This window comes from Bemisia tabaci, chromosome 3, assembly GCF_918797505.1.
Source record: "Bemisia tabaci chromosome 3, PGI_BMITA_v3".
NCBI lineage: Eukaryota > Metazoa > Arthropoda > Insecta > Hemiptera > Aleyrodidae > Bemisia > Bemisia tabaci.
In genome coordinates this window covers 48,497,270-48,508,473 of record NC_092795.1, presented here as the reverse complement: position 1 = coordinate 48,508,473, position 11,204 = coordinate 48,497,270, and the positions used below count along the sequence as shown (strand labels likewise).

At 35.5% G+C, this 11,204-nt stretch overlaps 1 protein-coding gene across 5 annotated transcripts in view; it reads left to right on the top strand.

Annotated features, from left to right (window-relative positions):
- LOC109030563 (cGMP-dependent protein kinase, isozyme 1) overlaps positions 1 to 10,164 on the top strand; it is a 113,471-nt gene extending 103,307 nt beyond the window's left edge. For all 5 annotated transcript variants that reach the window (XM_019041586.2, XM_072298483.1, XM_019041587.2 and 2 more), the window contains 7 exons: positions 2,040 to 2,158; positions 2,762 to 2,978; positions 4,248 to 4,479; positions 5,153 to 5,316; positions 6,111 to 6,296; positions 6,868 to 6,934; positions 7,344 to 10,164. In XM_019041586.2, coding sequence (XP_018897131.2) covers positions 2,040 to 2,158; positions 2,762 to 2,978; positions 4,248 to 4,479; positions 5,153 to 5,316; positions 6,111 to 6,296; positions 6,868 to 6,934; positions 7,344 to 7,439 — 1,081 coding nt within the window. In that variant the 3' untranslated portion in view covers positions 7,440 to 10,164. The remainder of the gene's footprint in view (positions 1 to 2,039; positions 2,159 to 2,761; positions 2,979 to 4,247; positions 4,480 to 5,152; positions 5,317 to 6,110; positions 6,297 to 6,867; positions 6,935 to 7,343) is intronic.
- The last annotated feature ends 1,040 nt before the right edge of the window (positions 10,165 to 11,204 follow it).

Genomic DNA, 11,204 nt, shown 5'->3' with positions numbered 1-11,204 from the left:
AATCCATATTTGTTCCAACCACCCTTCTCCGCTCGTCTCCTTTGACACCTCTTGTGGTTGTAGACATTTCGTCAACGATTTTTTGTCCGCGCACCTCTTGGTTCCAGTAGTTTATATCCACGCGTTCTTTCGGCAGTGGAGTTTTGGTCCGCATACCAATTGAGACCCAAAGTTCATTAGACCACATGTAAATACAAACAACAATTGCTCACAACGTTTTTGGATGAAAATGTACAATGTCTTGAAAGATTGAGGGTTTGCTCTTTTTTTTTTTTTTTTTTTTTTTTTTTTTTTTTTTTTTTTTTTTTTTTTTTATTTGGTCAAACAGAGAAAAATATACAATTGAGATTTTTAGTAAAAATGGGGGAGCGTCAATTCTATGAGGGACAATTCACTAAAACTCTCTACACCTCTTTGGTGCAATAGGACGTAATGACTTAATTTTCTCTCCAGAAAATCCCATCTTGCCATACCTGAACCAAATAAACTTTATGATTTGCTTCAGCAACAGGCTCTTAGATTGTTCCTGTGTACGATGACTTCGAGACGGTGTCGACGTGCCGCAGCGCTTCAAGCCACTATTTCGCCGAGGAGGTGTTGTACAGTATCATACAAGATTGAATGGCATCAAAAGCACAAAGTTCCCTCGCAAATTAAATCGAGTAATGACGACAAAAAGAGAGCAGTAGTCAAAAATCTTACTAAGTCCTAGTATCCGTATTCGATAACGTTTAGCATGATTTTTGAACTTCATTAGAGGTAAAAGTGACTTGATTCAAACAGATATATGCTCAAGTTTACCGCAGAGAGGATTTCCTTTTAAATCAAAAACTAATGATCGTTTCAAGAAGAGAAAATGCTTACGTAAAAAGAAAAGTCACTTACATCAAGCAGAAAACTGCTCTCATTCAGCGATTTTATTCTTGATTCAAAATAAAATCTTCTTGACAGCATAGTCACGAATGTTTCTGCCTAAATCGAGTCACTTTTTTCTCCAATGAAATTCAAAATTTATAGTAAACGTTATAAAATACCGATGCTAAGACTTAATGAGTTCTTGGACTACCTCTCTCTTTTTGCGCCGTTGTACCTTGATTTATTTCGCGAGGAGAGCTCTGAGCTCTTAAAGGATGCCTGCCACTCTTAATATGTTGGAGCGCCTTCAATTTCGTATGATACTTTGCAACACCTCTATTGTGAAATAGTTGCTTGAGGCGCCGTGGCACTCCGCGACGTGGCGGGCAACCAGCGTAACACGCGCATAGGCGCCTACAAACCTATCAGGGATACTTCACGCATTACGCAATGCGTGAAGTATCCCTGTTAGGTTTGTGGGCGCCAGTGCGCGTTTTGCGCTGGCAGCACGCCGCTCCGCAGTGTTTGGCTCTAATATTTAAACTCGCGGAGTCAGCGTTTTTTAACTCATTATTTCGAAATGTTTGCACACCCTGCATGGAATATTCTCATTTGAATTGATGGAAAACAAATATGTAAAAAGATGAAGTCATATTTTCATTTAAAAACAAGGGGGAAAAGGTATATAAGGTATACTTATATCAAAAATTTTAAGGATAGAAATAAAACCAAATAATCACCAATGATAATTTGAAAAGATAAATCAAAAGAAGAAAGTAAGAATTCATTTCAAAAATGAGTTACCTTAACGACGCCACTTTCTCCCTTAATTTTCTCATTTCGATATTTTCAATATAATTTTACATACATACTAAAATATAACACTTGGACCAAGTCATTGTTGCTTAGTTTACGCAAGGACGTAAACTACTGAACAAATCAGGTGCGATGACAAAAAATCATTGACAGAATGTCCTGAAACCCTTCTTGTTCCAATACTCATATTTTTCTTAAATATAATTATCTCAAGAGCCTGAACATCATTTTGGTATCAAGAGACTGGGAATTAAAAACAAAATTACTCACATTTTACCTAAGGGTTAATATCTCTCTTTAGCATCCTCTAGCAATTGACGTCACGAATATGTTTCTATTTACAACGATGACGTTTTCTGTTTATTCAGTCCCTTCATTCAACTCATTGGTGGTCTTAGTGAATTGAAGGAGAAACGATATGAGGGCGAAATTCCTGCCAAAAGAACAGAAGCCAAAGATACTCTTGACCGTGTGGAACTTGAGCCAGGTTAGTATTTAAACAGATTATCACATTTATTGGTTCAAACTTCAAGGGAGATTACTGAATCCTAAGTTTGTGTGATGATGTGCATGAACCACCCTCAATGGCATTTTCGACTTTTCTGGCTAATTTGATCATTACTCTCGTAAAAATAAGGAGCCAACTCTATTCTTTCAAGAAATCTCTGAAATTCGAAAAGGAGTGGCAATGTAGGATATGCTCAATTTCAAACATACAATTACAGTTATTTTGAATCAATAACTTGAACTTCTGCAAACCTTGCTTCTCAGTCTTACAGTTGCCAGAAAAAAAGGGGAAAAGTTCCTTTATCCTGCTGCAATATAGTTTTGACCGGAACCATATTCAAAAAATTTGTCGTGCAGTCTTCATACGTTCAAAAAACTTATGAATCTGATTTCAGAGAGCCTTTATCGTTGCTTAATCTGCCCAACCCCATTTTCTGGCTTCGAGGGATAGTTTTATAATTGAATAAAATAGGTTACTCTGTGAGATAGGAAATTACCTCATCATTCGCCTATTTTTAATCATCCTCAATTAATCATTTAATGTTTTTCATGTTAGTTAAGACATCTATTTTCTTGCCAACAGAGTTTAGGAACATAAAAATAGAAGACTTGACACCGATATCTACTTTGGGCATCGGAGGATTCGGTCGGGTTGAGCTAGTCCAATCTAAGTCAGACAAAACTAAAGTGTATGCACTCAAATGCCTGAAAAAGCAGCACATTGTAGACACACATCAACAAGAGCATGTTTACAATGAAAAACACATCATGATGGCATGCAGAAATCCTTTCATCTGCAGGTAATTGTTTGTGCCAGGATCATATATGCTAGTCATAAAACCGTATTATGATATCAGAATGAAGAGACCAGTTTTCAGCGTGCCAAAATAATCCTTAGTGAAGTATATTTTTTTACGTCGAATTACGAATTACTGCCAAAAAAAAGTCTATTAAATGTGAATTCTCTACCTTTTGTTCGGCACGCTCTAATTAAAAGACTAAGCTTCAAGTATTGTGACAATATAGTAGGGTGACAAGTGAACTTACTTCACACAGCGGTGCGAAATCAGAGAAAAATCAGGAAATTTTGCTACTGAACCTTGAATTTTCATGTCTATTAGAAAATTTTGGGTGGCTTCGATCATGCTCATCTCTCTTTTGATAGAGCTACTCGTAAAAAATTGCACGTGCTTTCTGTACAGTGAAACACATTTTTCTGCACACGATTTTTGGAAAGTTGGGCAATTTTTGGCTTGAAAATATTTTAAAATCATTACTAAAAAAACGTTTCAGCTCGCCATTGCGAAGTTCAGCTCCTTAATAATGTTATGTCCATTTATATAAACTCATACCCTAAACCCATCAGCTGTATTTATTTAGCTTTAAAATAAAGCTGAAAACATGAGCAGCTTAAAAGGAAGAAGTAATTTGAATGAGTTGAAATGATTGTCATGGATTAATTAAAAAAAATGTATCGATCTACTATTTCTGCAACTTTTCTCGCGTGCTTCTGTAGGAAAATATTGACTCGGCAGATCGTCCTGTATCGGCTCACGATAATTTTCAGGAAGAAAGTCGGGAAATTAATCCCTCCTTGTAAATTTAACGAAGATAATCCTTCCTTTTTGAAAATAGTTTGATGAAAAACGGGAAAAACGAGAAAAACGATGCAAGAGGAAAATCGAAAGTTGATGCACACCCGTCTTGCAATCAACTTCAAAATGAGACCAAATGCGAAAAAATCTGTCAGTCTGTCACGCTCACTCAACACACATTTAATTATAAATACAATTTCATGCCAAATTTGGCTGGCCAAGTAATTTAAGACATGGTAAATGATATATCATATTTACCATGTCTTCAATTATGAAAATACTTAAATTTGCACAAATAAAGGAGGCAAATTGTTAAACCCATCTGTATGAGTCAATACTGATGATTTTGACTCAATCGTATGTCTAGGTTTAATATGATGAAAAAAACTAATGCATAGTTTTAGTTTGCAATGACTAATATTTCACTCAGCATAATTTGCAGTCTCAAAACTAATGTTTCCTTGTAAATTTCAGATTATATAAGACATTCCGCGACTCAAAGTTTGTTTACATGCTGATGGAGCCATGTTTAGGGGGAGAGGTGTGGACTATCCTACGGGACCGAGGTTGTTTTGATGACAATGCTGCAAGTTTCATCGCTGCCTGTGTTATCGAAGCGCTACATTATCTCCACAGTCATCAAATAGTTTACAGGGATCTTAAACCAGAAAATCTGCTGCTAGATGCCAAAGGTTATGTGAAAATGGTAAGCATATTAAAAACTATGAAAAAAGAAGCAATTAAATCAATAGAGTATTGATCTAAGTAAATTAATAAAGCCGGTACATGCGAGCTTTGGAAGTTGGTCTACAAATACATCGTACGAAAAGAATCAGACTTACAATTGACAAAAAGGATCGAGTATCAAAACAGCCGAAGATAGGAGAGACCCTCTTAGGAGACGCCTTATCGGCAGCATAGAGCGGAGCATTACAAGTTCACGCCTAGCGCGATAGCGCCTTCAATTGTGCAGACGCAACATGGACATCAATCAAGCACGAATAGTTGTATCTCTGCGCCGTTATTAACGCGCGTCCTTTCCCTTGTTCTATTTTCATATCGCGTTTGTGTCTGTTTGTCTTATTCATAGTGGTACCTCAAGGGCTATGTGAGCAACGCAGTGGAAGATAGGAGAGATGTACATACTCGTGTCTCATATTTTTACTTTTTTCCCAAATCCGAGCGAATTTTTACTTAAAGCATATAGCAAAGCATTGTGAGTTCATGCCTCGCGCCATTGCGCCTTATTCAAATTTGATGGTGCAACGTACAGAGGCCATTTATTTTAGCAGCAAATGTTGTTTTTTTTTTTTTTTTTTTTTTTTTTCTGACAAAAATTTCGGTTTTGTAAGTATTAAACGCTAAAATTTCTATTTTAGGTTGACTTTGGATTTTCTAAACGTCTCTCATATAACATGAAAACTTGGACTTTTTGTGGCACCCCGGAGTACGTTGCCCCTGAAGTAATCCTGAACAAAGGACATGACAGAGCGGTTGATTACTGGTCTTTAGGAATTTTGATATTTGAACTGCTTAGCGGCTGGTAAGTGTTATTTAACATTGAAAAATACTTGCTTCTATCTCTTCCGCGATGACATATTCAGAGCGAATCAAATGTTTAGTGTGCAGAATAACTGGTTTCATGGTAATTTCGAAAAATTGGGGAGAAAATAGTTTGAAAATTGCTAGCGTAGGAAGTTCATGTAACTATTATGCGCCTTGAAAATCAAGAAATTTCACGGATTGATTCTGCATGATGTCACGAATTAAAGAAACTCTAAAGAAAACTAAAATTTAATTTCTTTCTCGTTTTATCAATCACAATTATGTCAAATCAACTTTTTCACATCTTTGATCACTGAGTACTCCAGCATACTGTATTTGGACGGAAAAAATTAAATTGCTATTTTAACCATTCAATTGTTGAAAAAAGTTACTGCAATGTTTCAATGTAGATTTTATAACAAAAAATGCTACTTTAACCATCTCCGTGGTTAAATTAGCTTTCCACTCTTGTAAAATGTACTTTTGAAACATTGCAGTCACTTTTATCAACAATTGAATTGCCAAATCAGCAACCCATTTTATTCCGTGCGTGTAAACTTTGCCTTATGTTTTCTTGCATTAGGTCGATCGGCTAATAATACATCCCAGATTACATGCAATCTGCCTTGAATGTAAAATCATTTCACTTTCGCTGTCATTTTAGTCAGTTTTTACTTTAATTTTCTCGTCTTTTGTGAGGATAGCAACGTTCTCTTATGATAAAAATTGATGACAATTTATCCATTTGCCCTTATTTCAGAGACACATTCTCCTATTTTTCGTTTGTTTCAGTCCTCCATTCAAAGGCCCCGATGCAATGAAAATTTATAATCTGATTCTTGAAGGAATGGACTACGTTTCATTTCCACGTCATGTCTCTAGAACAGCTCAAACTTTGATCAAGCGCTTGTGTCACGAGTGTCCTGCTGAAAGAATTGGATGTCAAAGGAACGGTTTGATGGATGTCAAAAAACACAAGTAAGTGCTGTATAGTATCCTTAAGCACCACATGCGTCGAATGGCTCCCCTTCTAGCAGATCATTCAAAGCGGAGCATGTTTCAAAAAATTTAAAAAAAAATTAAAAAAATTAACCCTAATAAATCATATGCACTTATAAAAGGTAGTGTGTTACCTCCAAAAAGTTATCCTTACTTAAAGATGCTACTTACCTACTTAAGGCAATTCTCCGTGATCCAGGGACGAGATCCGCCACCATGTCGCGCTAAGGGTTTGCGCTTTGAGAATGCAATAATTATCGTAATGTACAGGATGATGCAAGAATCTGATCCATAACGTGTAGTAGCATTAATACTGATTAGCATGACATCTTTGTGTAGGTTTATTGTAAATGTATACCTGGGACTACGATAACTGACGTCGCTTATTGACTCAATGTGTAAGAGAGAGAGTCATTATAGAGCTATTTGGCACTAAATTTGGCACTGAAAAAGCCCGCACATCTGAAGATGTACGGGCCCGCTTCGATTTTAGATTAATTTAAACATTCACTCACTAATCATTGGCTCTGATTTCTTTTTATCGATGCAGATGGTTCCAAGGATTCGACTGGTTTGGGTTGCAGAACAAAACTCTACAACCTCCAATCATTCAAGAGGTGAGATTTTCTTAAACTTTTTTCTATTGTTTAACCTTTTGAACCAAAATTCTCTTTTTCTCAGTTGCGGAAAATGTTTTTCTAAGTCTTTTTCCTGGGGTAAGCTGATACAACCCACTGAATTTTTCTGAGTTTCGTCAATTTTACCGAATTGCTTGCCTCGAAGACTTCTAATGAAGCTAGGATATATAGAGCCAAAATCGTAAGGGGTAGAATTAGGCTAAGAGAACTAGAATAGGGCAAAAACTTAAAAGAAACTCTTTCAAGACAACATTTTGGCACTCACGCCTTTTTTCCATGGACGACCTTATTTGTGTCATATTATGTAATCTTGACTATCAAAATAGGGAAGAAAAAGTGAGGAATTATTCAAGATAAATTTACAATTTTTATTATCTGGTGGTTTCAGGTAAGGAGTCCAACTGACACTTCAAACTTTGACTTCTATCCTCAAGACTGCAAAGAAGTTCCTGACGAGTTGTCTAACTGGGATATAGATTTTTGAAGGGATAACGTAGCATCACTTTTGTGGTGCCAAAAACTGTGTCCACTTTCTATGTATATGCAGCAGCTCCCTCAGTATTTATGGTTAAGCAAAAATAGTTCATTCAGCACCAAAAAATGTACGGAAGGAATGTATGAGGTTCTCCAGAAGGAACCAGTATGCAATAATGTGTGACCAGTATCTCTGCTTCATTTGAATTGGTCATTGAAGACGTACAAAACTTTTTGTTGCAATTGAAAACCTTTTTCAAGGCTTAATGGTTCATTTTTAAATAACACTCAGTGTCATGGCCAACGACCTCGTTAAATGAATTTTATTTTGGTTTTACATATGTATAATGTTGTCCTCAGTAAAATATTGATTCATTTGGATCATGATATACCCATCGCATACCTTGAAATTTCACGTTAACTATTTGCCTTCGATATGTGCCTACCACTGAAAATTAATTAAATATGCTAATTGTTCAAAACAGCCTCATATGTATTATGTACCTGATTTCTCGTTTTGCATAATTTCATTTCACTAAGTTCCTTCCTGCGTGTGGGACTGATAACGACTTGTTTTGACCACCTGTGCAATAGCTTGTTTTCTATCTATTTTTTTTTTAAAATTGGTAATAGTTCACAATTTATCTATTTTGCAAAGTTTTGAACAATTTTTTATATTTTACCAAAGATTATACAAGTTTTTAGTAGAAATAACGATTGTAATTGAATTCATGGTACATCATTTAACTATTTAATTCTACCTAGAAAGAAAAGCTCTTGTGGTCAGCTTATGTTATTCAGGTGCATTTTGGTTGAAACCCCCTCCCACCCGGCAGTCAATCATTTAAAATGTTGGTCCGATGAAGTTACACTATGACCTCTACGTTACAAGGACTGTATTGCCATTTGAAAATGTTTAATTACCTCCTGTCCCTGTTGCCGAATTGAGATGTGGAGGGGGGAGAGGATTCAAGACGATTAAAAAATATAATGTAAAGAACAGTCTTATTGCAACCGATAAACGGCATTCATACTAAAATTTCACCCATTATTCAGGTATTTTAGTTCACCTCGTGTACAAGGTGACTCAGCTTTAGTGATAAACTCCACTGCCAGTTCATTACATACAATTTCTTATGATTTTTTGATGTATTATTTTATATCATTTGTGCACATTTTTCCAATTTTACTTAATAAATTATTAATTTTGTTTTATTTATTTCCTTGGCTTTATTCCCCGCATGATTTTATTAAAATTGAAATAAACTCCGTTTGTCTTATATTAGTTTAAATCATTTAAAAATAGACTGAAAGTATGAGATATAGGACGACTGACTCACATCTCAGAAAACTTTCACAGAAGGAGGGTACTGTTTACATAAAAAGAAAAAAACTTGTTGCCATGTTATCGCAAGCTGAGATTAATATTCACGCTCAAATGGCTTTAAGATGAAATAGTAAAGGTAATAATTTTAAACAATTTCCAAAAATAAGCCAAACGATCACTTTAGTGAGGAAATTCCGGTGATACATAAAAAGAAATTGGTTTTCTGTAACTATAGTAAAACACGAGAGGAAATTGGCAACGCTTAAATCATTGGAGGTGTAACGTTTTTACCTTTAATAATCGATTCGAAATCATGAGGACGCCTCCGAAGGAAATTGTGGTTTCCTGAGATTTCATCTTTGCGAAGCTAACTTCCCGAAAACTTTTAAAACGTCATTCAATGAGACGCTTACTTTTCAATTCATCGCGCAAAAACCTAAGTATCTCTTCAACATTAACGCTCGAATTCAATGCTAAGCGTTTTCAGTTTTTAAGATTAAAAGTTCTCAGTTGATTTCCCAAAGCTTGCCTCGATTAAATCTCAAAATAATCGTGTCAGTACATCATTAGACGTACGTAGCGTTTGAAATCTAATGATCGTCTTGAGGAATCATAAGGTAACAATAGTAAAATATAAAATCAACGCACGACTGTCCCATGATTATGATAACGGTTCCGTTGTGAGAGGCGACTATATCAACAGGAGTTTAGAGCGCCTTCATCGTCCCGAGATACTCTACGCATTACCACGGAGTTGGTTTAGATGCCTAGCTGACCCAAACCCATGTTGGCACTCGCGAAAGATGTGTTCATCGTCCTCTTCTTACGATTTCACATGCGATCGCTCACTATTTTCGTATTTAATACTTTCTAGCTGCATGAAGCGTTTGCTAGACAAATCCTCACGGAATTGAGAAATTGTTTACGGGCTAAAACTGTTTACAAGATTTAAATCAAAGAGATCGTAGGGAGAAAAATGATAGGTATAGACAAGATGCAACATTTTCTTATGTTTTAGACCAAAGCTGGGCTGAGTGCAGACCTAATAAGAACTTTTTATCGTTAAGATCTCAATTACTCATATAAATTTTACTCTGGCAATTTTTTACTTAAACCAATGCGAACCACTGTTGCTAAATTCTGACGAGAGAGACAGGGGAAAAGGGGATTTTGCACTTTATTTCTTTAGCTTTTTTAACAACTTGGACTATGATGATGATGATGCTGGAATAATAATTGGTTTATACCACAATAGCTTCTAATCAATTAATAATGTCTCTATTCAATGTTGAAAGGCTATCTCCGCTATTGATGGCTACGGTCAGAAAGTGCTTATCTCCGATTGCGACGTTGTAAATTTCCATTCAAATTTTAGTTTTTTGAAAGCAACTTCCAATCAGTTTTTTTTTTTTTTTTTTTTTTTTTTTTTTTTTTTTAAAAAAAGAAGAAGAAGTCTAGGTATTTCCTTTACTTATTTAATTATATTCACAGAAAATGCCAAGAAGATATTCCAGCAGGTTTTCTCTTTACAAAATAGAATGTATTAAGAGATTCCGAAACATTGCAATGCTGTAGACGCAATTTTCGACTTTAACCATCATATCAGAAGCACAATGTATTGCATGCGTATGGAGCGGTTAAAGGCGAGATAGATAATGCAGGTTTATAGGCGTATGATGATTCGGACTACATTTTGCAATTAGGAACTATAAATTCCGGCCCGGTTTAAAAACAACGTATGTGCCATTAGTTTCCCAATGCTCATCAGTGTTTTTTCAGATGAGCCAGAATTTATAGCTCCAAATTGCAAAATGCAGTCCATTTGATGGCAGAACAATAATCCTGGAACTCGCTCTTTCGATTGAAATCAAACTAGCTTTCTTTGCTAATTAGACTGCATTTTGCAATTTGGACCTATAAATGCTGGATCATCCGAAAAACCACTTATGTGCATAGGGAAACTAATGGCACATACGTTGTTTTTAAACTGGGCTGGAATCTATAGTTCCAAATTGCAAAATGTAGTCCAATTGATAAAATTGATTTCTCCGCCATTTGATTGAAATGGAAAAGTTGGATTAAAAATTTGCAATTCGATTGGATACTTTCTTTTCTAGCTTGTGGCATTATAAGTAAATATTATAAGCTTTAATTTTGAGACCATGCTGAGCTGCTTATTTTAACTCAAATTCTCGAAAAATTTTAATGAAGTCATAGGAAGTTAATTGCAACACTATGTTGTTCATATTGCTGATTGCCTATGTTTCCATTCCAAGGAGCCGACTGCACTCGTAATGAAACTGGAGGAAATTATTTATAGTATAATGCTCAATCTGTGTTAGAAAATGTTGCAATTTCTTCCAGTGATAGTCATCCAGATAGTATACTTTAAATCTCTTGGTTCTTTCACTAAAATTTGATTATTTCACGAGCTTTCATTTTAATGTA